The sequence below is a fragment of the Hoplias malabaricus genome, chromosome 14, assembly GCF_029633855.1.
Source record: "Hoplias malabaricus isolate fHopMal1 chromosome 14, fHopMal1.hap1, whole genome shotgun sequence".
Taxonomy (NCBI): Eukaryota; Metazoa; Chordata; class Actinopteri; order Characiformes; family Erythrinidae; genus Hoplias; species Hoplias malabaricus.
In genome coordinates, this window is record NC_089813.1 from 8,886,011 (window position 1) to 8,913,302 (window position 27,292).

At 41.8% G+C, this 27,292-nt stretch overlaps 2 protein-coding genes across 3 annotated transcripts in view; one reads left to right on the top strand and one right to left on the bottom strand.

Annotated features, from left to right (window-relative positions):
* The first annotated feature begins 73 nt into the window (after positions 1-73).
* nkx6.3 (NK6 homeobox 3) lies at positions 74-8,268 on the top strand. Its single transcript, XM_066644911.1, has 3 exons — positions 74-640; positions 2,558-2,730; positions 7,578-8,268. Exons 1-3 carry the CDS (start codon positions 226-228, stop codon positions 7,803-7,805), a joined length of 816 nt encoding a protein of 271 aa, XP_066501008.1. The 5' UTR covers positions 74-225; the 3' UTR covers positions 7,806-8,268.
* A 7,438-nt stretch (positions 8,269-15,706) lies between these two features.
* Positions 15,707-27,292, bottom strand: part of inpp5l (inositol polyphosphate-5-phosphatase L) — a 30,790-nt gene continuing 19,204 nt past the window's right edge. The window contains exons 5-16 of one of the 2 annotated variants that reach the window (XM_066644102.1): positions 25,034-25,097; positions 23,560-23,663; positions 23,256-23,308; positions 20,664-20,783; positions 20,245-20,329; positions 20,051-20,146; positions 19,205-19,279; positions 17,919-17,992; positions 17,700-17,811; positions 17,225-17,293; positions 17,066-17,126; positions 15,707-16,003 (exon numbers count right to left, since the gene is read on the bottom strand). In XM_066644102.1, the coding sequence (XP_066500199.1) occupies positions 17,085-17,126; positions 17,225-17,293; positions 17,700-17,811; positions 17,919-17,992; positions 19,205-19,279; positions 20,051-20,146; positions 20,245-20,329; positions 20,664-20,783; positions 23,256-23,308; positions 23,560-23,663; positions 25,034-25,097 (894 nt within the window). In that variant the 3' untranslated portion in view covers positions 15,707-16,003; positions 17,066-17,084. Of the gene's footprint in view, positions 16,004-17,065; positions 17,127-17,224; positions 17,294-17,699; positions 17,812-17,918; positions 17,993-19,204; positions 19,283-20,050; positions 20,147-20,244; positions 20,330-20,663; positions 20,784-23,255; positions 23,309-23,559; positions 23,664-25,033; positions 25,098-27,292 lie in introns of both variants that reach the window. The other variant, XM_066644101.1, reaches the window with a different exon arrangement.

Here is a 27,292-nt window from a genome sequence, read left to right on the forward strand (position 1 = left end):
AAACCGTGTATCCTGAGGTGGTCCCAGTCTTTGAAATCCAAGAATCCTGGAAGCACCTTCTGTAAAGAACAAGGAACACCTTCTCAAAAGCCCAGCATTCTTCAGAAAGGCACCCGGAACTGGACCTGACCACCTGGGGACATTTGATGTGATTCAGGTCTTGGTTAAGTGTTCACCCTGGAGTCGTCGTTACTGGACAAAGAAGAGGGACAGACGCTGGTTCCAATGGAGCCCAACATCTCGGGGACATTCCTCTTCAACAACAGCCTCAACCAGTTCCCCTCAGACATCAAGGCGCCCATGTGCCAGTACTCCATGTCCAACTCCTTCTACAAGCTCAGCCCTGCCAACCTGAACGCCCAGCTGCAGGCAGGCACTCCGCATGGCATCAGTGACATCCTGAGCCGCTCCATGATGGGAGCCCATGGTAACACCAGCCTGATCCCGGGGTACTCCACCATGGGCAGTTTTGGGACGACTGTGCCTAGCCCAGGGGTCTATTACAACCGAGATTATGCCCCGACAGGGCTGCCCCCTTTCCCCAAAGCTAGTGCCGAGTGCCCAGGGGCGAAAGGACGGAGCAACAGCTGTTGGGCTGATGGAGGTTACGACTGGAGAGGAGCGAGGCAATGCGGCAACAGTAAGGAAACCTGATACACTCAAGTTTTTATTTAAGTTAGTCATTATCCAGTTTAGTAGCAACAAATTTAGAAAAAGTCTACTGAACAGGTTTAGTGTTCACTAAAGATACAAACAGTGTCAGTTTACTCTCAAAGGTACAACAGTGTGGTCCCTAAGTACAACTTGTGGTCCCTAAATGTAGGCAACATTCTTTATTTCACAAATAAATGTGAATGTTTTTAAATAAATAAGATTATATAAAGAAAAAAGTAAAAATTGTTGCAATCAGTGCAACATAAAACCAAAAATTTATATGAAATATGATACAATAAATATCCCTAATCACATTTATTAATATGTGCCCTCGAGGATACCACCACAGAGACGGTGAAATGTAAAGACAGACACAGTGGCAGTTTTCTGAGTGTAGCAAATGCTTAAAGATGCAGATAACTGTATAAAAGAGAACAATCACAGGGAGCAAACGATTTACTATAATTTACTATGTAAATTTAAACTATGACAAATTAAATCACCAGAGAGAGCAGTCTACAGTTTATGAATTTTCTTGGAAAGCTGTTTTAAACAGTTCCAAGCAAAAATAAATGATGAAATATTTATAAAATATAAAAAAGTATAGGAAAAAAGACGCTGAAAAAAGTCCTAATCAAGGACTATTTATTTGGCCAATACAAACAATTAATGAGGCAGGTTATTATTATTATTATTATTACTATTATTATTATTATTATTATATACACTGAGAAAGTATCTCATTCCAAATTCATATAAAATGTAACCAATTATCTATATGTTTTTAGTGACTTGTAACTAATTGTTATTAGACATAGACATTATTACAAATATTGGAATTATTACAAGTTTCATTATCCAATCATGATTCGTATGGTCATTTCTCTTTTATTATTCTTATTTGGAAATATTTACTGTGTAATTATAGTGAATAATTGTGAGTAATTTTAAATATTAAGATATTTCCTAATGTAGTAAGTAAATAAATTATTAAATTAATAAGTATTAATAAACGTATTAATTAATAAAATAATTTTTACTTGCGTTAATCGCATTAACCTTTGAAATCAAAATCAATATTTAATAAACATGAACTCTTCCTAAAGTATCCATATTTATTAAATATATATACATCAATCAGCCATAACATTATGACCACCTCTTTATATCTACATTCTATGTTCTGTCAGTGCTGCTGCAGTTTCTAAACTGTGTCCACTCACTGTCCACTCTCCTGACTCTCCTCCCTCATTGGTCCACCTTGTAGAAGTAAAATCAGAGACAGTAGCTCATCTGTTGCTGCACAGCGTGTGTTGGTCGTCCTCTAGTCCTTTATCAGTGACACAGGACGCTGTCGGCTGGATGTTTTTGGACTGTGCACTATTCTCTGTGCAGCATGGACACTGAGGGCTTTAAAAACTCCAGCAGCACTGCTGTGTCTGATCCACTTTTACCAGCACAATACACACTAACACACCACCACCAGGTCTGTTTTACTGCAGCGCTGAGAATGGTCCACCACCACATCACACCTGCTCTGTGGTGGTCCTGTGAGGCTTATGATCATTGAAGAACAGATACACATTCAGTCTGTAATTGTAGATTTACACACACATATATATATAACAGACAGAAATGTGGGTACATGTTTTTATATCAACAGTGATAATATAGTGAGTGCCTGAGATACTCTTCTCTTTGTTGTATGCAATTAAGCACTTGTGGGCCATGAACTCTGAATTACAGCAGCTTTAACCTTGTATAATTATATAGTCGTTGAGAGACAGAAGCTGCTGAGATTAAGTTTAGGTTCTGATTAAATATCTAATATCTAACTAAATGCACAAAGCCATTTTCTCAAGAAAGTTCTTTTCTGGTGATTACGTCTGATGTTTTTCTGCAGCAGACAGCGGACACCCTTCAGAGGCAGCGGGCAGAAAGAAACACACCAGACCCACCTTCAGTGGACACCAGATCTTCGCCCTGGAGAAGACCTTCGAGCAAACCAAGTACCTGGCGGGACCAGAGCGAGCTCGGCTGGCGTATTCACTGGGAATGACCGAGTCACAGGTCAAGGTAAGAGAGCACTTACAAAGATATGTGCACCCACATCTTGGAGCTCGAAAATCTTATTTAACAGGAGGTTTCTTATAAAACTTTCAGAAAGAACAGACCAATAGAAATATTTACCATGGTTCCCAGTCACGGTGGGTCCAGAGCCCACCCAGAATTATTTAGCCCTCGTCACTCTCACCTGTGAACAATTAGACACACTCACTCTGTCACACTCACCTGTGAAAGATACACACACTCACTCTGTCACTCTCACCTGTGAAAGATACACACACTCACTCTGTCACTCTCACCTGTAAACAGTTACACACACTCACCCAGTCACTCACACCTGTGAACAATTACACACACTCACCCAGTCACTCTCACCTGTAAACAGTTACACACACTCACCCAGTCACTCTCACCTGTGAAAGATTACACACTCACCAAGTCACTCTCACCTGTGAACAATTACACACACTCACCAAGTCACTCTCACCTGTGAACAATTACACACACTCACCCAGTCACTCTCACCTGTGAACAATTACACACACTCACCCAATCACTCTCACCTGTAAACACTTACACACACTCACCCAGTCACTCTCACCTGTGAACAGTTACACACACTCACCAAGTCACTCTCACCTGTGAACACTTACACACACTCACACAGTCACTCTCACCTGTGAACAGTTACACACACTCACCCAGTCACTCTCACCTGTGAACACTTACACACACTCACACAGTCACTCTCACCTGTGAACAGTTACACACACTCACCAAGTCACTCTCACCTGTGAACAATTACACACACTCACCAAGTCACTCTCACCTGTGAACACTTACACACACTCACACAGTCACTCTCACCTGTGAACAGTTACACACACTCACACAGTCACTCTCACCTGTGAACAATTACACACACTCACCAAGTCACTCTCACCTGTGAACAATTACACACACTCACCCAGTCACTCTCACCTGTGAACAGTTACACACACTCACCAAGTCACTCTCACCTGTGAACAATTACACACACTCACCAAGTCACTCTCACCTGTGAACAATTACACACACTCACCCAGTCACTCTCACCTGTAAACAATTACACACACTCACCCAATCACTCTCACCTGTGAACAATTACACACACTCACCCAATCACTCTCACCTGTAAACAGTTACACACACTCACCCAGTCACTCTCACCTGTGAAAGATTACACACTCACCCAGTCACTCTCACCTCTAAAGACTTACACACACTCACCCAATCACTCTCACCTGTAAACAGTTACACACACTCACCCAGTCACTCACACCTGTGAACAATTACACACACATACCATGTCACTCTCACCTGTGAAAGATTACACACTCACCAAGTCACTCTCACCTGTGAACAATTACACACACTCACCAAGTCACTCTCACCTGTGAACAATTACACACACTCACCCAGTCACTCTCACCTGTGAACAATTACACACACTCACCAAGTCACTCTCACCTGTGAACAATTACACACACTCACCAAGTCACTCTCACCTGTGAACAATTACACACACTCACCCAGTCACTCTCACCTGTGAACAATTACACACACTCACCCAGTCACTCTCACCTGTAAACAATTACACACACTCACCAAGTCACTCTCACCTGTGAACAATTACACACACTCACCAAGTCACTCTCACCTGTGAACAATTACACACACTCACCCAGTCACTCTCACCTGTGAACAATTACACACACTCACCAAGTCACTCTCACCTGTGAACAATTACACACACTCACCAAGTCACTCTCACCTGTGAACAATTACACACACTCACCCAGTCACTCTCACCTGTGAACAATTACACACACTCACCCAGTCACTCTCACCTGTAAACAATTACACACACTCACCAAGTCACTCTCACCTGTGAACAATTACACACACTCACCCAATCACTCTCACCTGTAAACAGTTACACACACTCACCCAGTCACTCACACCTGTGAACAATTACACACACATACCATGTCACTCTCACCTGTGAAAGATTACACACTCACCAAGTCACTCTCACCTGTGAACAATTACACACACTCACCAAGTCACTCTCACCTGTGAACAATTACACACACTCACCCAGTCACTCTCACCTGTGAACAATTACACACACTCACCAAGTCACTCTCACCTGTGAACAATTACACACACTCACCAAGTCACTCTCACCTGTGAACAATTACACACACTCACCCAGTCACTCTCACCTGTGAACAATTACACACACTCACCCAGTCACTCTCACCTGTAAACAATTACACACACTCACCAAGTCACTCTCACCTGTGAACAATTACACACACTCACCAAGTCACTCTCACCTGTGAACAATTACACACACTCACCCAGTCACTCTCACCTGTGAACAATTACACACACTCACCAAGTCACTCTCACCTGTGAACAATTACACACACTCACCAAGTCACTCTCACCTGTGAACAATTACACACACTCACCCAGTCACTCTCACCTGTGAACAATTACACACACTCACCCAGTCACTCTCACCTGTAAACAATTACACACACTCACCAAGTCACTCTCACCTGTGAACAATTACACACACTCACCCAATCACTCTCACCTGTAAACAGTTACACACACTCACCCAGTCACTCTCACCTGTGAAAGATTACACACTCACCCAGTCACTCTCACCTGTGAACAATTACACACACTCACCAAGTCACTCACACCTGTGAACAATTACACACACTCACCCAGTCACTCTCACCTCTAAAGACTTACACACACTCACCCAATCACTCACCTGTAAACAGTTACACACACTCACCCAGTCACTCACACCTGTGAACAATTACACACACATACCATGTCACTCTCACCTGTAAACACTTACACACACTCACCCAATCACTTTCACCTGTAAACACTTACACACACTCACACAGTCACTCACACCTGTGAACAATTACACACACTCACCCAGTCACTCTCACCTGTAAACACTTACACACACTCACCCAATCACTCTCACCTGTAAACACTTACACACACTCACCCAGTCACTTTCACCTGTAAACACTTACACACACTCACACAGTCACTCACACCTGTGAACAATTACACACACTCACCCAGTCACTCTCACCTGTGAACAATTACACACTCACCAAGTCACTCACACCTGTGAACAATTACACACACTCACCCAGTCACTCTCACCTCTAAAGACTTACACACACTCACCCAATCACTCTCACCTCTAAACAGTTACACACACTCACCCAGTCACTCTCACCTGTGAACAATTACACACACTCACCCAGTCACTCTCACCTGTGAACAATTACACACACTCACCCAGTCACTCTCACCTGTGAACAATTACACACACTCACCCAGTCACTCTCACCTGTAAACACTTACACACACTCACCCAGTCACTCTCACCTGTGAACAATTACACACACTCACCCAATCACTCACACCTGTAAACAGTTACACACACTCACACAGTCACTCACACCTGTGAACAATTACACACACTCACCCAGTCACTCTCACCTGTGAACAATTACACACACTCACCCAGTCACTCACACCTGTGAACAATTACACACACTCACCCAGTCACTCTCACCTGTAAACAATTACACACACTCACCCAATCACTCTCACCTGTGAACAATTACACACACTCACCCAGTCACTCTCACCTGTAAACATTTACACACACTCACCCAATCACTCTCACCTGTAAACAGTTACACACACTCACCCAGTCACTCACACCTGTGAACAATTACACACACTCACCCAGTCACTCTCACCTGTAAACACTTACACACACTCACCCAATCACTCTCACCTGTAAACACTTACACACACTCACCCAGTCACTCACACCTGTGAACAATTACACACACTCACCCAGTCACTCTCACCTCTAAAGACTTACACACACTCACCCAGTCACTCTCACCTCTAAAGACTTAAACACACTCACCCAGTCACTCTCACCTCTAAAGACTTACACACACTCACCCAGTCACTCTCACCTGTGAACACTTTCATACACTCACCCAATCACTCTCACCTGTAAACACTTACACACACTCACCCAGTCACTCACACCTGTGAACAATTACACACACTCACCCAGTCACTCTCACCTCTAAAGACTTACACACACTCACCCAATCACTCACACCTGTAAACAGTTAGACACACTCACCCAATCACTCTCACCTGTAAACACTTACACACACTCACCCAGTCACTCACACCTGTGAACAATTACACACACTCACCCAGTCACTCTTACCTCTAAAGACTTACACACACTCACCCAATCACTCACACCTGTAAACAGTTACACACACTCACCCAGTCACTCTCACCTGTGAACAATTACACACACTCAACCAGTCACTCTCACCTGTGAATAATTACACACACTCACCCAGTCACTCTCACCTCTAAAGACTTACACACACTCACCCAGTCACTCTCACCTCTAAAGACTTACACACACTCACCCAATCACTCTCACCTGTAAACAGTTACACACACTCACCCAGTCACTCTCATCTCTAAAGACTTACACACACTCACCCAATCACTCTCACCTGTAAACAGTTACACACACTCACCCAGTCACTCTCACCTGTGAACAATTACACACACTCACCCAATCACTCACATCTGTGAAAACCATCATACTCACTCAGTCACTCACATCTGTTCATAATATCATGCAGCCAATCTGTCTACCTTTAACAGTGTGTGAATACGTTATGAATTTAGTTTTTTGTGTGTGTCTTCCACAGGTGTGGTTCCAGAACCGTCGGACAAAGTGGCGTAAGAAGAGTGCGTCCGAGCCAAGCTCCACTCAGACGAGCCGGACAGAGGGGCGGGACGGCTCTGAGAACGAGCTGGAGGACGAAGAGTACAACAAACCACTGGACCCTGACTCGGACGACGAGAAGATCCGCCTCCTGCTGCGCAAACACCGCCGAGCTTTCTCTGTGCTGCGCTTGGGACCACACCATGTCTGACACAGTGCACACACACACACACACACACACACACACACACAACAGGGAGTACCGGGCAAAGGTCAGAGATATACCCTTCAATTTTGTTGCATCCAGTCAAATAGCCATTGAGTATAAGGCACTAAATATATATTTAACAGCTTTAAGTGCTGTTTTGATGGTGAGAGTTTTGATGATCCAGGTTTTTTCACTTATAATGCAGTGCATTATCTGATCTAATCTCCTCAGAAATATCTGAAAAAGTAACAATTCCTTCTTAATGTCTGTTCTGACTGGAAATGTAAAAAACGAAGGACTGTCTCTGACTTTTGCACAGCACTGTTACCAGTTGTGTTCCATAGGCGCTACGTTCTGTTATTTCTGATATTTTCAGCCCTACATCTGTGTATATATTTCTAGTAATATGCCAATTATTTATTGAATTTGAGAAAGCTCTTCAACGTATCCTAACACAGTGACTCTTGCATCACATAAATGTAAGAAAAATGTCAAGCACGTCTTGGTCCTGCTGCGGTGAGCAATGTCAATAAATAATAAAACCGACGTTGTGGAAGAAATTACTGCAAATTGTGATTTCTTTTCAAATCAGTCCTTTTCCAGTTATTTTTTGGAGGGTTTTCAAATAGATGGAACATTTCTGTGAGAATTTCCGAGGGGGGTTCAGCCACAAAAGTGAGGTTAAGTACTACTCAAAATTTCTATGTAATCTCCATTACATCTACATTAAGGTAAATGAAGGCACAAATTATTAATAGTATCTAAAAACATGGACATTAGTCGAAACATAAATCATAAATTAAAGGTGCTATTCCCAACTCTACGGGTACAACGATGCTCCTAGTCTTTAGAAATGTAAATTATAATGCCACACACTTTTGAGACAATGCTTCTGGACGTTATTCAGAACCGAAAGGTGGTTCTAGGTGGTTTTGTCCTGCCGTGTTAAAAAGGATGTCAATACTGGTAACAATATAACCTGTATCTGTAAGTCGTGCAGTAACACCCTCTTACTGATAAGCTCACATAAAGCTATCTGGATGTATTTCAAGAACACCTGTTGCAGTTATGCGGCAACGAGTAAACACATTATTCCCAGCAGCTGTACGTGCTAACGTCTGGAACTCAACAGCGGCAACGTATTATTATGAGCAGAGTCGCCATTGTTTCCATTGTTTGTTTTTTTTTCCTTGAGAAGAACATTTGACACAAATGTCAAACTACAATCCCGCAGTCGTAATTAGGCAGCTGATCTTTTTACAGAGTCTGTTATCATTTCTTGACACTATCAATCAATTAGCAACTGTTTACTGATATCTGGTTCTAGAACCAGCGGACAGGTCATAGTTAAAGTTATGAGGCTATTATTGTCGACAGTATTAGCCAAAGGGATTGAAAACTGCTGAAATAAATGTGTCCAAAACTGCAAAACTGTCATATAATCGTCTCATAATATAGTCATTTTATTTGATGTACATTTGTACAAAATGTCCAGTAAACTTTTATTTGGTCAGTGCAGGATAAAATTGTAACTTATTTGTCAGAATATGAAGGGTACCGAACAGAAAAGTAGATATGAGGGATAAAAAACGTAAAAAAAAAAAAAAAAGTATGTATTTTAGAGGAATTTTGGAAAGCATGCATTTACCAAATTGGAACACGTGTCACGTATTTGTGACACTGGAGCGCGAGAGGCGCATGCTGCTATTCGGGGTTAAGGGTTAGAATTGAGGTTGCGTTTTGTGGTATTGTAGCTAAGTGTGTTTGTAGCTTTAGTGACACAGCAGTGTGATGCACTGTTAGAGCACTAACCTGTGTATTACAGGCTTTACCGTGATACTGTGCTGACATCTGCTTCTCCACAGATATCACCATCTTGAAAATTCTCACAATGGATATGTGAATAAGGAAGATATATTTAATGAATTCATATTTAATGACGGGGGGCGGCACGGTGGTGCAGCAGGTAGTGTCGCAGTCACACAGCTCCAGGGACCTGGAGGTTGTGGGTTCGATTCCCGCTCCGGGTGACTGTCTGTGAGGAGTTTGGTGTGTTCTCTCCGTGTCTGTGTAGGTTTCCTCCGGGTGCTCCGGTTTCCTCCCACAGTCCAAAAACAAACGTTGGTAGGTGGATTGGCAACTCAAATGTGTCCGTAGGTGTGAGTGACTGTGTGAGTGTGTGTTGCCCTGTGAAGGACTGGCGCCCCCTCCAGGGTGTATTCCCTCCTTGCACCCAATGGACCCACTGTGACCCTGAATTGGATAAGAGTTACAGATAATGGATGGATATTTAATGACAAGGGACAATGGTCCAGATGAATATATACACTTTTAATACAGGAAATCAAAACGTTTATATTAACATACAGCTCTGAAAAAAAGAAACATTCATCTCTGTTATGATCATGAGTAAGGTCAGGGTTCTTAGGTTCATTCTGACATTAAAAGTCTGTTCAGACTAAGCTTTCAGCGAACTGTTCTTTAGGCATTTCAAGATTCAGAACTTGCAGAGTCACAGCGAATATGGAAATCAAGTGTAAAAAAAGAACAAGAAAAAGACGTTTGGCACAAAAACCCCTGAACACCTGCAAAGCTGTGAGATACGATTAGAACAGTAATGGTACATTGTTACACACTGGTGATATCAGTACAGTAGATACTGTGTCGTTTTGGGCATTGCAGGAGATGGATACACACTGTAACCAAATGAAAAGTCTGGTCAACATTACGTTGAAAGTTTTTTGTCAAACTTCGGCAACATTTGGAAAATATAACATTTAATTTAGTCAAAAAAATAATAGCTAACACTATTTTAAGGTCTGTTTCTTAATGAAGATGAGACTAGTACCTAGCACTTACTAATATGCTAGTAAATAGGGCTGAACAATATGACGGAAACTTATATCACGATATATTTCTTAATTGTGTTTAATACGATATAATTCCAGCATCAATATTAACAGTGTAAAATCCACCGAAAATCTTCCAAAAAACATGACACCAACATCAAACATAAACCTATTGGTTTTGACAATATCTTCATCTTCTTTGACAATATTAATAGTTTTAAACTGTATTTTAAATTGAGTGTGCGCTGTAATGAACGTCAGTGAAAATGTGTTTAAAATCATATCATTGTTTTTGAAACATTTTATATTGTGATAAAAATTGATATTGAATCATTGTCCAGCCCTAACATCAAATAGAAACATATTACTTGCAAACAAGCTTCGAGTTGTGTCATAACTACTGCAACTAACTCACTGTGACCTGACACCTCAACACGCTTGGAGGAGAACACTAATCGTTTCTGTATTGATTCTATAAGACGCTCTCCCAATTATAGTGTCAACACATGCATTGTTGTGCAACGATTCATTGTTTTTAATCAAATCGTATATATTGTTATATACTGTTATACATTGTTGGTCAGTTGTTCATGAGTTCCGATTAATAATAACATATAAAAATATATACAAAACTCATAAGGTAGCCATAGAAATCATGAACACTCTGACCGTTTACTACCACAACTTCAAATCTGGAGTTGACCTGACTTTGAATTGTTTACAGTGCGATTATTATTGTGGAATTTGTGGTTGATTCTGGTCCTGCAGAAATTCACCCATTCCTATATTGATGTCTTTTCCCCTTGGCCCAAGCACTCAACAGAAACCAGAAGCTGCCACATCACAGAGACATTAATCTTCTCAAATGTGTTAATGGTGAAGAGCTGGGCCTCGACAACTTGGGATTTAAGTGCTCCTTCTCTTTCACAAACGCTTAAATGCCATTGATCTGAACACGTTGCCCAGATCTTTCTGTCTGGGCAAATAAAATAAAACAAAATAAAATGAAAGGAAGAAAAAAAAACTTGGACCTGTTTCACCTTGAAGGAAATACGTTCGATTTTTCATTTGTTTAGATCCAAAGCTGTGATGTTTGCTCACCAGCTTTAACCGTAGCACTTTAAAAACCCTTTTTAAAAGTTTCTCACTGCCCAGATCTCAAGTACAAAACAAGAAAAACAAACTAAGTTGAACACATTTTTGTTTAGCTCTAGACAAGCCTAACATTTAATCATTAAAATGAACAGCTTAATTAATAAACATAAAGTGCCCTTTCTGTCATCAAATAAAAGCTTAAATTCTAATTTCTGTTAATCATTTAGATGTAGAAGTTAATTCCAAAAAAAAAACTAATCAAAACAAGATAAACCCATAGGGGCAATTTCCCAGACAGGGATTAAGCCTAGTGCTGAACCATATCCTCCATTCAGTAGAAGATGACTATCCAAAATGCTGTGTAATCCAGGACTAGGCTTAATCCCTGTTTGGGAAACAACTCTGATATGTCGTGAAAGTGGGTTAGATGTGACTAAACACTTTCAACTTAATTCCTTACACGTTAATCTCTAAATATTCAATTAGTTCCTTTCTCTGTCTCCACCCACTACATGATGTAATCATCACACTCCTAAAAGTCCTGATTAAATCATTTCTGTTGACTGGAACGTTAGCCAAGAAAATGCTAACACCAAAATAAGTCAAAGTAAGAAAGAACTGAGGGCAAAAGTATTAGCTTCTTCATTGACTTTGAGTAAAAACCATATTAATCTTAATTTGCTAGCTTTAGACATGCTTAAAAAAAGTGACATTAAGAGGGAAAATTTCATTTCTTATTTTGAACCAAAGCCATGCTAGAGTGCTAGCTTTAGCAATTTACTTTAATGAAGCCATGCTAACAACCTGCTGGTTAAAAACTTGAACGTTCTCATGCTTTGAACAGTGTTTTTTTTTTTCTAAAACTATTCACACAATGCTATACTGAAAATTCTTGAAAATGCTACAGAACAACAAACACTTTAATTTGTCCTAAATCAGCAATCAGCTCACACAAGACACATGTCAACAATAAAAGTACAGAAACTTGTTTCTGACACTGGAAAAGGAAAATGATATTGTCATTTAGTAAATAGAGTTATATTTCTAATTATAATAAAGACGTTTGTCATAATTACGAATTAGCAACTCTATTATTACTTACCATCTCATATTTATTAAACAAGCCGCTATCGCTAAATTAAGAATTGCTTTGTCATAAATCTGAATTAGCATATGATATTAACTTGTTCAGAATTGCTATAATAATTATGGGATGGTATACCATACAATTGACTTGCTATGTCATAATGAGGAAAACATGTCATTATTAGATGCTAAGATGCTAAGTTTGCTAGTCCTCCACTTACAAGTTTTTAAGACACGAGTAAAAATTAATAATAAAAAAGATGTGAAGACTATTTAATTATTAAAACTATTATCTCATTATTTCATAATTATATCATAACTATGAGGTGTTTTTTTTTTATATTAGTTTATTAAATGACCATATGTTTTATTTTCTAATGTCAGAAATGTGCATCCCTAGAAAACAGATCCCCAAAGAAGTGCAAATGTGAGCAGCTACATAAGCCTGAGGAGTCTGGAAGCCAAGAGCAGTGCCATACGATTGCTGCTTATGTACAAAAATAGATTTATAGATATAAATTACACTTTGTAAAACCGTAGTGTTTTAAATGCCAAAGTCCAACAAACATGAGCACCCCACATTCAGCGACATCTCAGCCTCATATTGAACTTCGCTGGAGAACCATGCCCTCGAGGGCCATTTATTATGTCCGACGCACCATGAATCAACTCCAACAAGTCCATTATTGACAAACCGGCTGCGTGATTTAACCCTCGCACTTCAGTTATTGAACGGCCACTGATTCGGGACATCCTGGATTTGGGTGGAGCTGGGGAGGGGAGCGGGGGAGGGAAATTCAGATTGTGGGGAGGTTCTTTTTAGAATCAGTGGGAGAGGGAACGTCACTCACTAATGACGCCCTTGTCATACATGTATAATGACCTTCTGGCCACTGAAAATGATACTTAATGAATATTGATGATCAGTGGATTCAATTACTTCAGAGGTATCGAGAAATGTCCACTGGTCTGGGACTCGGACACAAGGTTTTGATGCGCATTTGAAAACCTCAATCTACATTTATATTATCTATAAGTTCACATTACATATTTATACTCAAGACTTAAATCTTAATTACAGTTCCTTAAACCCTATCTGCCCCAGTATATACAACACATACCAACCAAATGTTACAAATAACTGCAAAAAACAACGTATACAAGGATACACAGAAAGCTGTTCACAGTCCATTCTAATATCACAGAAGAGCCTGAATAGAGATACAGCCATGTGCACAGTTCTGGCACCCTCACGTGACACATACTGCTGATTTTCCAAGTGAAATTAGTGAATACACCTACAAATACGAATACTGTGCAATTTTCATTGCACAAGTGAGCATGTGAGTGAATGTGTGAGCGTGTGTCACCCTGCCAAGGACGAGTGCCCTCTACAGGGTGTGTTCATACTTGCGCCCAGTGATTCCAGGTAGGTGCCTGACCCACCACGACCCTGAACTGAAAAAATACAAATAGCTAACCATTAGCTTCAATATTGGTTCAAGGAACAATAATTTTTAGGAAAATCATTTTTATAAGAAAAAATGTAAAGCAAAGAGCACCTGCCAGTTAACTGCAGGTTATAAGCAGTTATAAGCCCCTGCATTTTACAGCCATCATATATTATAATCCAACCTTTGGATCCAAAAAATAGCCAATACAGGCAATTAATAGAAGGCCAACTTAAAACCGTACTACACAGAAAAACACAGTAAATGGGCCAACAGAAAAGGTCAAAAATGACTTAGAGAACGTTACTCCCTCCAATAAAATGACCCTTTCAGAGATACGTGTGCTTTTGTCTAAAAACATTGAAATTGCAACGCACTCACACACACACATGCACAAACACACATATTACGAATCTTATTTATTGACTCCTGGCTTAGCAGAAGTTCCCAAATGATAATCCAGTGTTAGCTCAAATAAACAAACATTACTCACTGCTGCCCTCTAAAGGTGTTACAGCACTAAGTCAAGAGTTACAGCTTGTGTTGTTTTTAGTTTGAACCATCAATAAAAAATAAAATACATTGCTGTAGTCGCATCAGAGATCCTGCACTGAGCCTATGCCTAACACGACCACCCCACTGTGGGTGACCCACTCTATCGCAGTGCTCCTTACCCCTTCATGAACGGTGCGCCCAGCAACCCACCAGAGAAAACTCAATTTGTACAGGAGATCGCATTGTGATATATTATAAGCGATGTAAGGGCATTATTTGTATTTTGTCTATGGTGCAGCCCTGGTATATTCATAAATCATACTGAGCATACATTTTCTGTTGTTTTCAACAGAGAGTGAGCCCCTTAGCAACTAGCTGTAATATCAGTATTCAGTAGCTCACTGCAGCTCTAATTAAAAGTCTGGGGAGCTCTCGGTTTGGGTGGGATTTCCATATTTCACACTTGTGCAGATGGCTTTCTAATTCATCCCTGGTGGTCCTTCTCGTACATATTCTATTGATCAGATAAGGTCTGAGTTACAACACCACTGAGACACACACACACACACAGTAAGAACTGTGAAATGTGTTGATTAAGGGGCACAAAAACTTCTGCACACTAATTTATACTGGCTCTCTGTACTTTTTTAACCATATCGTCCAGCACACGCAAACCACATCAAAGCTGATTGGAAGCAAGAGACAACCACAAAACTGTAAATATCAGGCCATGCTGAGTGTGCACTCCTACACCGAGAAGCAAGGTACGAAGATAGTGGGCGGAGCTTGTGCGATTCAGCAGCGTGACTGCATTATCTTCGGAAATTCAGAATGCGTCAGAGGAAAGGAAACAGCAGTGGAAGTGAAACGGACAGAGAGAAAAAAGTGTTCAGTGCTGCAGGATTCGAGTGAAACACCTGGTGGTGGGATGGGGGAAGGGGGGGGGGGAGGTGAGGGAGCGTTCAGAAGTGTCGGGAGAACTGTAAAACTGTACAATCTGTGCATAGAGTCTTTTTCTCTGATTTAACGTGTCATAAACACATTCCCTTAGTCTGTGTGTGTATGTGTCGATATGAATGTGTTTGTGTGGGTTTTTTATTTTTAATTTATTTATTTTTTGGAGTTACAGGGTCCATGCAGACTGGAAGATACTGTATGAAATGAACAGCGGTCCTGTGTGGAGTCTCTTAGTCGTCTTTTTCTTCACAGACATCCACCAACGAATCTAGAGGAGACAAAAAAGAAAATAAAGACGTCTTAAAAATCATACAAATTCACCACAGGGATGTTACTGTTTCATGGACATTACATACATCTCTGTAAACACAGTGCTATTTAAAAGTGGATAGCTCTGGTTCTGAAACTGCTAACTCACTGCCACCATTCCTATATCTGTTCTATAACTGCTTAATATTAATTTATGATATAAGACAAAAAAAATGATGTATGTCACAGAATTAGTAAACGATTCATTTTATAAGTTTGACACTTGGAAACATTCATAAAAGATGTGCTATAAATGAAAGAAATGTAAAAATATAGTGAAAATTAAAAGATAAATAAATAAAAGAAAGAAAAGGAGGGGGGGAACCCCTTTCATTGCTTTTAAATCACAAAATAATTCAGAATGCTTTAGAATCTTGCCCCAGAGTGACATACAGAGCAGCGGGAGACTTGTCTTACCCTCTGACACCAACAGCCCATAGAACGGCCATAAAACTGGCAGCAAAACAAAATCACGGCCATAAAAATGCCAATACAGACTTGGGTCCAGGATATATCCCTCAGCAGCCCCCAGCTAACTGTAATTAATGAACAGTGGCTTTTTTATGGCGCAGTGTTGGCTGTTACTATCATTGCAACCAGCAAAATGCTCAGAATCCAATAGATATAGATATAGATCAGGGGGGGACAGGCTATTTTATTACACACAGAGGAATAATCCACTTAAGTGGCTCCAAACAGCTGGGAATCTGTGTGATACTGGTTTCAATTTTAAGCAAATACAGTATGCTATTTATGATATTCCTTTTACAAAATAAAAATAAAAGAACAGCCTCGTTTTACCTTGTGTTCAGTATTTCCTGAGAATGACCAATAGAATGAATTAAAAATGCCTCTAATTTTAGTGTGGTCAAATTTACACCCCTCTTGGTATAAATCCTTGGGAGGGACATAAATCGCCCAGATTCGTTACGTCAGGCCAAGGTGGTGTCTCAGAAACCAAGTGTCAAACAGCTGAGGAATCATCGGAACATTAACATTGTAAACAACACAGTGGTCTTACCCCAGGTCCATGTTCTGTGTCAGTGCACATTGCTTTTCAGTGCAAAAAACAGGAAAACAGGCTGAAAGATACAAAATAAAAGTCTCAGATTTGGGGAAAACTACAAACGATCACTAAAGTATAGGATTCACTGTTTCAGAGATAAATACTGATCATTACCTTGTGGTCTCCCATACAGACGTTTGGGCCCAGTGTGTTATAAACAATGTGACCCTCTCCTTCTTCCCTCTGTGAACAGAACAAATAAATAAATAAATAAATGATCAGAAAATGGCTGAAAATGGCTATACATATTATTTAAGCATATATCTGATATTAGGATAATTATTATAATGAACTATAATAATATTAAATTAATTACTTGCTTAACCTTTGACCAAAATCAATTAAACTGAATCATGGCATGAAATAAGTTTCCAAAATGAACACAAATAAATCAATGTAATTAATGATGACACATTAAGTAAAGAACAATAATAAAAATAATAAAAAATTGTATCTTACTTTTGCCTACTCCTTATACCAATTATATTCTCATAGCCATCACTCTCACTATTATATTAGATGCTACTATATTTACCATATCTTAAACCCTTAAAACTGTCTCCTGAACTGAGATACAAACTGTACTAACCCTGTATATGATATCCCGAGCGCTGTGGGACATGAGGATGCGGTCACACCAGGATGGACATCTTGTGTTCATGTACTGAGTGGGTTTAGTGTAGTCTTCACTGTAAGGGTAACTGTAAAAGCACCAAAATGTCTTTAAGATATTGGTTTAGAGTTTATGGTAATGTCCAAAATTCACTGCAATTCCTGCTTGATCTGATTTTAAAGATATGCTGGTCACCTGGGGGGAAATAGGATCTCCTCTTCAGTGATGACGTCATGGAATGCTGCGGTTTCCTTGTCATATTTCAAAAGCTGTGGGAGGTGAAGAGCAGGAGAAACACTAATGACATATTATAACTGTGTAAAGAAAGTTCAGTTCACAAAATAAAGAAATGATTTGTACTCAAACAAGCCGAGACTCCTGTCTCAATGAACGGGGTGAGAACTATAAACCCACAACCAAAAGCCTCAGAAAAATGACAAAAAACACTGGGGAAATCATGAATAGTGTCTTCAATTTTAAAACGTAATAACAGTATTAAAATAATATCTATTTTTAAGGTTTGTTCTGGCTAATGTCTAGATATACTTTGTTGATTTAAAATGGCAGTTCCAAGAATTTTTGGATGTATTGATCCATATATGAGGTGGCACAGTGGTGCAGCAGGTAGGTGTCGCAGTCACACAGCTCCAGGGACCTGGAGGTTGTGGGTTTGATTCCCGCTCCGGGTGACTGTCTGCGAGGAGTGTGGTGTGTTCTCCGTGTGTCCGCGTGGGTTTCCTCCGGGTGATTGTCTGTGAGGAGTGTGGTGTGTTCTCCCTGTGTCCACGTGGGTTTCCTCCGGGTGACTGTCTGTGAGGAGTGTGGTGTGTTCTCCCTGTGTCTGCGTGGGTTTCCTCCGGGTGATTGTCTGTGAGGAGTGTGGTGTGTTCTCCCTGTGTCCGCGTGGGTTTCCTCCGGGTGACTGTCTGTGATGAGTGTGGTGTGTTCTCCCTGTGTCCGCGTGGGTTTCCTCCGGGTGATTGTCTGTGAGGAGTGTGGTGTGTTCTCCCTGTGTCTGCGTGGGTTTCCTCCGGGTGACTGTCTGTGAGGAGTGTGGTGTGTTCTCCCTGTGTCTGCGTGGGTTTCCTTCAGGTGACTGTCTGTGAGGAGTGTGGTGTGTTCTCCCTGTGTCCGTGTGGGTTTCCTCCGGGTGACTGTCTGTGAGGAGTGTGGTGTGTTCTCCCTGTGTCTGCGTGGGTTTCCTCCGGGTTGACTGTCTGTGAGGAGTGTGGTGTGTTCTCCCTGTGTCTGCGTGGGTTTCCTCCGGGTGACTGTCTGTGAGGAGTGTGGTGTGTTCTCCCTGTGTCCGCATATTAGTTATCACTAATAAACTTGCTTCAGACTGTCTGAAGTAACAACACCAAAACGAATTAAACATGAACTGCTGTAGACTGAACAGGTCGGGACCTGTACATGAGTTCATGTTTGTGACATCACAACCATGATTTAGTGTTTTTTGTGGCTCTGTTTAGAAACTCTACCTCTTTTCCATTGTTTTCTCTGAAGACAGCTTGGTGCAGATACGCAAACTGCTTCGTCTCTATGTGGAGAAGGACCTGCTGGAGAAGGGGGTGGGGGGAGGGGGGGTTGCAAACAAGCAAAATTATGTCAGCGCAAGAAAAAGACATGACAAATAATAAATAAATAAAAGAAGAATAAAAAAGAAAGAAAGGGGAAATCAGGGAAAAGGTAGAAGAAAAGAAAATGACAAGCAGAAAAAAGAAAAGATGATAAAAGATAGAGAGAGAGAGAGAGGGAGAAAGAGGAAAGACAGAGGTTAATGTAGGGCATTTGAAGAACAAGCGGCTAAATGCTCAGAGTAAGTCGAACGAGTGTGGCACGTTAAAGGAATCTCGGCATTCTTAATGCACACACGCATTTTCTCCACTGGCAAAAAGTCAATATCTTCCTCCTGGTCATAAATCTGACTGGACAGAGCTCTGGTTATGTTTGGGTGAGCACAACAAGAGGGGATTAATCATCTCCCAGAAGCTGAAGAGCTGTTAGAGCACTCGCTCTGTGATGCCACTTTACATTTACCTTCTGTGACTTCAGCTCTGAATTCCTCTATATTTTTATGTATTTATTAGTATTATTTTATATATATACTTGACCCCAAGCTAATTTTCTTTAGCCACTGACAAAAGTGTACTGCTACTTATGTAAACACTGTGCAGCTCAACTCCCTTGGAGGAGAACACTAACGGCCTTTTTCTGTACTGTTGGCTCACGAGAGCTAACAAAAGAGTCCAAGAGAGCACAACTGGCATGGCTTGGCCTCTCCGGCCCTCCGTCTCTCCCCATCACCCAGTTACGTGGAGATGCACCTTGTGGTCGTTGTCTTTTTCCTCATAGATGATCTTCTCCACCTCGTTACTGCTGTCCTTCTTCACCGTTTGAACTTCAGCAGACATGGAGAGGTTCTGAACATAAACAGAAATATACACAGCTATCAGTCAGCACCGTATAATAGTACTGACAGTATGTGTGTGTTTCTCCATCAGACATCTGTGACTCTTACCTGGACTAGACTTAGTGTGTCAAGGCGGAAGTTAAAGTCTCCAAACAAGAAGAAAGGCAAAGGACTGTAGCTGCTGTCTGAAACTCTGCAGAAAAAAAAACGCAACACAGTTGGAGGAGAACACTAAAGCAGTTCTGCTATGTTGGCTAAGACACACCTAGGAGTGTATGGGCTTTGCTGTCTTGGTAACGGCATGATCCAATGTCCTTAGGCTAGAGCTGACTGGAGTTACATGAAGCCCCCAGTATTGGACTGTGGTGGAGTGGAACTACACTCACTGGAGCAATAGAGCACCATTCAATAGGTTTGGGACGAGTTGGTATGGTGTCTGTGATCCAGAACTAATCATCCAACATTTGTATCTGACCACACTTATGTTCTACACACTGGGGTAGTCTTACCTGAGGGTGTTAACTGACCTGTTGATGACGTATCTGAGAGCTTTCTGTCGGTTGGTGGAGTACACAGAGGGACTGGAATTACAAGCAATGAGGTTGGATGCATCATGGAATAGGTGCACATTCACCAGTTCTAGGCCCCTGTACAAACACAAACAAGCACACACACAAACAGACGAATTAATGAAGTGAAGCAGGTAGTGTAGCAGTCACACAGCTCCAGTGTCCTGGAGGTTGTGGGTTCAAGTCCTGCGCCGGGTGTGTTCTCCCTGTGTCTGAGTGGGTTTCCTCCGGGTGACTGTCTGTGAGGAGTGTGGTGTGTTCTCCCTGTGTCTGCGTGGGTTTCCTCCGGGTGACTGTCTGTGAGGAGTGTGGTGTGTTATCCCTGTGTCTGCGTGGGTTTCCTCCGGGTGACTGTCTGTGAGGAGTGTGGTGTGTTATCCCTGTGTCTGCGTGGGTTTCCTCCGGGTGACTGTCTGTGAGGAGTGTGGTGTGTTCTCCCTGTGTCTGCGTGGGTTTCCTCCGGGTGACTGTCTGTGAGGAGTGTGGTGTGTTATCCCTGTGTCTGCGTGGGTTTCCTCCGGGTGACTGTCTGTGAGGAGTGTGGTGTGTTCTCCCTGTGTCTGCGTGGGTTTCCTCCGGGTGACTGTCTGTGAGGAGTGTGGTGTGTTCTCCCTGTGTCTGCGTGGGTTTCCTCCGGGTGACTGTCTGTGAGGAGTGTGGTGTGTTCTCCCTGTGTCTGCGTGGGTTTCCTCCAGGTGCTCCGGTTTCCTCCCACAGTCCAAAAACACACGTTGGTAGGTGGACTGGCGACTCAAAAGTGTCCATAGGTGTGAGTGAATGTGTGAGTGTGTGTTTTTCTGTGAGGGACTGGCGCCCCCTCCAGGGTACGTTCTTGACCCACCGCAACCCTGAATTGGAGAAGCGGTTATAGAAAATGAATGAATGAATGAATTACTTAATCAATGAAAAATGTATATTATGACTTGTATTACAATATTCATTTATTAAATGCATTATTTATTAGAAACAACTTTTTTGTGGTCAATATATTAGAAACCCATGAGTTCAACTGTGTACATTCACCATGGTCATTACCAAGTGCCAGTTAGAGGAGTATATAGAACCCTGAAACTGGATTGTGAAGCTGTGGAACTGTGATTTCTCGTGTAACAGAGGTCTATCCAATACTTTTGGGATGTGTCTTGTTTGTGATCTAGAATTAAACTCATTCAAAAACCATGCTTCGCTAACATCCTGGTGTAACGTGAAACTTTACAACTGTCAACAACAATTCGCTTCATGACCGGCCTGAGCAGCACAACATTTACTCACTCAACAACTCTAACAACTTTGCCTCAGACTGACTGCAGTAACAACACCCTATATGACTTCAGATTGTGCTGCTGTAGACTGAACGAGCGGGATGTGTAAATGGTAGTGACATCACAACCACGATTAATGAATTATAAACAGCTTTTTGCATAAGTCATTTTTTTCCATTGTTTTCCCTGCAGCTCTGTCTCTATGTCACTAATGCTCTGGGTGCTATCAAATCCTCACAGCAATGTTTTAATACAGTCTAAAGCCTTCTTAGCAGCATAAGATAAGGGGCGAACTATTTACTCATTTAAAAAATATGTGATTTCTGAATGTGTGCTTTCATTGTACACTATATATGGGTGTGTGTGTGTGTGTGTGTGTGTGTGTGTGTGTGTGTGTGTGTGTGTCTGTCTCTATATCAGTGCTGTCAGTCTTACAGCTGTGGTAGGTCATTAGCTGTGGTCAGTGAGAGTGCAGTCCAGGTAACTCTGAGGTTTTGGTCATTTATCACCAGCCTCCCTTCACTCTCCATTCACCTGCTGCCACGCCTGCCCTATTAATGTACATCTGATGGGCCTGAGCTCTTACTCACACACAGCCACTGACAGCCTGCAGATGCACATCTATTGTTTTGCACGCAACACTCATGCACACGCACACGCACTCTCCTGACACACACATTTACGTTTATTCACACTGGGCACACATTTTTATTCAGAAAGAATTGTAAATAGACAAAAGTGGTGTTAGGCGTCTTGCCCAAGGGCTCTACTCCTAGTCCCTGAGCTGGGGACTGATACCAATGGGGCACTTGGGCAAGACTCCTAACACTACATTACCCTCAAGATTACAACTGTATCCGTCTGTATAAGAGAGCCATATAAGTCATAAAATGTAAATATTATATGAACCATTGGCCTACAACCTCTCCACACACAACAGTAACTCAGCGACTCCTACCAACTACAATGTAGAAAAAAAATTTTTAAACTAAAAACGTGCACATCTTTTCCATACAGTGCTACTGAAATGTACACAATATGTCCAAAGGTTTGTAGACAAATCTTCTAATTCATTAAGTCATCTAATTCCAAGGTAATCGAGTGCCTGACATTGTGTGCACTACGTTACATTTAGGCTACTAGTAGTTATGGTTAAGTTTTGTGTAAGGATAGGGTCAGGGAAAGGATTAGGGTTAGGCTGAGGTTGAAGTTTATGGTAGTAGTAATTTTAGTTATGCCCCCTGAAACCATGGAGTATGTGTGTCTGTGTCTGTGTGTATTAACGTACTGGTTGTGAATCATCCACCGTGTCCTCATGTAGCCTTTTCTTGACCACTTGATCTAGAAAAAGGGACAGTAAGACAAATCGAAGTCCTGTTATAAAGATACGCACGTGCTTTACCTGTCTTTTCTTTGCACTATACGTGAGGAAAAGATCAGAGGGTCTTTAGAATGTCTTTAGTAAGTTTAACAAATGAAAAACAGGAGACAGGACATACGCAATATCAACGTAATAATGTGGACGTTAATATGAGCATACTGTAAATATGACCAGTACTTAAAGTACCAGTACCTGTTAAACTGACACTTACATCAGGCCAGAAATTCTTGGGGAATTTTTCCTTCTCCACTGTGGTCACTCCATCCAGAGAGCCCACGTACTTGTTGTGTCCGGTGAGAGATTTAAACTCCTTCACTGTGGGGAAAAAAGAGAGCAGGAGGGGAGTGTGAGCAAGAGACAGAGAGAGAGAGAGAGAGAGAGAGAGAGAGAGAGAGAGAGAGAGAGAGAGAGAGAGACGACGAGAGAAAGAGACATGTAAAACACAAAATCAATACGCTAATGTTAGCCCCCCAAGCAGCGTGTGCTTAGAGCAGGATCCATATGACATGAATTTAATGGGGATCCAGATTCGTCAGCACACAGATCTTTATGGCTCTTCTATTAGGCTTCTTTTTAAGAACTTATTCATGAGGCACCGTGAGCAGAATGTTTCCGGCAGGAGAAAAAGTCTCAGGACCGGAGTCAGACACTGCACTGGGTTATTATTAAAAATACAAGGCATGTAAGCTAGTAAGTTCACAGGTAATTTCACCCAACTCAAAAGTGTCTCTGCTATGGGTGTTGAGGAAGGATACAGCACTGTTCATTCACTCCCGGGCCCCTTTTATTCCTGCTGGTCGATGGGATAAAATGGGTGATCCTGAGCCTGATTAAATGCCTGTCCCAATTAAGTGTCGCTTTTCTCAGATCCACAAGTCTCCCACATGAAGTTTTCCCCCTAATTATTATTCATCTTTATTTCACCCTTTCATTCAATCTCCGCCAACTGCAGAGTGCCACTAGCCTGGGGCACGTAAAGGTGAACAGATCCTTCTTCCGAATCACGTGAAGCCAACCCAGGACTTCTTTTCAAATCGCCACTGATGCAACACAACTGAACATTTTAGCACATTGGAGGAGAATGCAAACTCTCCAGATCTGTCACATCAGCTGAGAGGTGTCAGCGCTGTCTGCAGTGTTGGGTGAGAGGGGACTGTCTTCAAACCCCTGCACTAATTACCAGCCTGATTTATATTACAGACAGTATTTTACAGGACCACACTGTGGTTAATACCAGCCCTATATCACGCAGCCCTATCCCACACCTACAAAGACTTCCTTTGGGCAAAAGTGTTTCCATCTCACTTTCTGGTAATCTGTGGTCCCAGCAGGACTCTAATAACTATGACACAATGTCCACTGATAAACACGAAGGATTGACAAACCCTACACCCTAACGTCTTTTGTGCTAGGCCTTATTAGTTCAGCGATAAAGAGCCGGAGGGTATAGAAAGGCTTTGTGAGAGCGTTGCATGGTTTCTGACGAATGTTTGCACTGTGGAAAGGAGTGAATAGAAGAGCAACCTGTTTGTGTTGGGTTTGAGTATACGTTTTATCTGCAGGGTACTGAGTTCATATAAAAACCACAAAGCTTCACTCTGTTTGGAACAATGCAAATGTATTCAGGTTAATAAATGTTCTTTGCCTGTGGGGAATGAAAACTCTAATTAATTACAGTTCCTTACCACTGAAGTCATACTGCTGTATGTTCTTCAGAGATTTGTGGATGAAGTACATACTGCCCAGCGCCTACAGAGAACACAAAGAAGGTTACATTAGTCTTACAGTGTCTGTACATGGTTAAAACACACAGTTAAAGCCTTGGAAATGCTCAGACTGATACCAGAGGAGTATTAAAGCCCCAATCTTCGGACTGTGGGTCTGTGGAACAGTGGAACTGTGTTCTCTGGTGTGATGCAGCACCATATAATACCACAGGGATGAGCTGGAGTGGTCCAGAAATTAGGACCCATCATCAGTACCTGACCACACTGAGGATTTGGTGTCTGACTTCAATCAAATTTACACAGCAATGTTCCGATTTCAAGTATAAATCCTTCCTAGAAGAGCCGAAGCTCTTGTTGAACAATAGTACAACAATACAGCACATACAATACACATACAACAGCAGTAAGTCACCCCACAACACTGGTACACATCGATGTGTGGAACATAAAACACTGAACGCTTGACTTTAAGATGTGTGTATGGATGTGTATACACACACACTAGGAGCTGACAGAGCTGAGCGTGGGTTTAATGTACTAGCCCCTTGCTCCTGAACACACTCATCAATCCCGGCCCACCGGGATCAATACAGACAGAAAATTAAAACAATCACACAGTGATTAAACACAGGAGCCCACCACAAGCCCACAGAGGGCCTCAAGAATAATCACCAGCCGTTCTGGGACACTTCACACACTCAAACACACACACAATCAAACACACACACACAGCTTTTTCGAGCTGTGACAGAACGTCCCCAGGAGGAGGGAATAAATCTTGTGAGTAAAGCGATGCTTGTTTAATATGACAGAGCTCCTCAGCCGATCGGCCCTGAGGCTGGACATTACTGCAGGGAGCGCGCTCAAAGCCAGAAGCACAATAATCTCATTTTTTCCACCCAAAAACTTTTGTCATACACCTCCCTTGAGATTTTCAGACATATACCTCACAAAACTAAAAAAAATCATTTCAAATTTTTAACCATAATCAAATAATTTAAATTACATTAATAATAGTAATAAAAAATGGTGGCACAGTGGTGCAGCAGATGGACCTGGAGGTTGTGGGTTCAAGTCCCACTCAGGGTGACTGTCTGTGAGGAGTGTGGTGTGTTCTCTCTGTGTCTGCGTGGGTTTCCTCCGGGTGACTGTCTGTGAGGAGTGTGGTGTGTTCTCTCTGTGTCTGCGTGGGTTTCCTCCGGGTGACTGTCTGTGAGGAGTGTGGTGTGTTCTCCCTGTGTCTGTGTGGGTTTCCTCCGGGTGATTGTCTGTGAGGAGCGTGGTGTGTTCTCTCTGTGTCTGCGTGGGTTTCCTCCGGGTGACTGTCTGTGAGGAGTGTGGTGTGTTCTCCCTGTGTCTGCATGGGTTACCTCCAGGTGACTGTGAGGAGTGTGATGTGTTCTCCCTGTGTCTGTGTGGGTTTCCTCCGGGTGACTCTCTGTGAGGAGTGTGATGTGTTCTCCCTGTGTCTGTGTGGGTTTCCTCCAGGTGACTGTCTGTGAGTAGTGTGGTGTGTTCTCTCTGTGTCTGCGCGGGTGCTCCGGTTTCCTCCCATAGCCCAAACACACACATTGGTAGGTGGATTGGAGACTCAAAGGTGTCCGTAGGTGTGAGTGAATGTGTGTGTGAGTGTGTGTTGCCCTGTACAGGACTGGCGCCCCCTCCAGTGTGTAATCTTGCCTTGCGCCCAATGATTCCAGGTAGGCTCTGGACCCACCGCGACCCTGAACTGGATAAGGGTTACAGACAATGAATGAATGCATAATAATAAAAAGTTCAGCTTCTAATATTCCATTCCACCTGAAACAGATGACTTGGCAATAAGGCTGTATTAACATCTTACGTAAAATTTACATAGCTATATTCCATCTTAAATGGATGACTTCATAAGGCTGAAGTTGGCTTTTCATTAGTAATTTCCATTCCACCTTAATTAGTCAATTGTTTTTTCCAATTGCCACAGTATGATTTTGTTGCCCAAAGACAGACATCTGTGTGTAATTCACAATAAAGTCTTCACATCTTGTCATGATGCTAACAAATCATTGTACACCACCCCCACCCCACACACACAAACACACACACTCTCACTCCACTCAGCAAACAACTCCAGACTTGTGCATTCTCATTTCTCTCACGCCATCTGTATTGATTTGTTATCAGTTTTCTGGAGGTTGTAGATCATCACTTTGGTGGGCAGTAGAGTGTGTGCTTGTG

Excerpts from the sequence above, each read along its gene's own strand:
- nkx6.3 (XM_066644911.1), top strand. The coding sequence starts at position 226 with ATGGAGCCCAACATCTCGGGGACATTCCTCTTCAACAACAGCCTCAAC. Across the intron at positions 641-2,557 it reads AGCGAGGCAATGCGGCAACA|CAGACAGCGGACACCCTTCA; the intron begins GTAAGGAAACCT and ends GTTTTTCTGCAG. Across the intron at positions 2,731-7,577 it reads TGACCGAGTCACAGGTCAAG|GTGTGGTTCCAGAACCGTCG; the intron begins GTAAGAGAGCAC and ends TGTCTTCCACAG.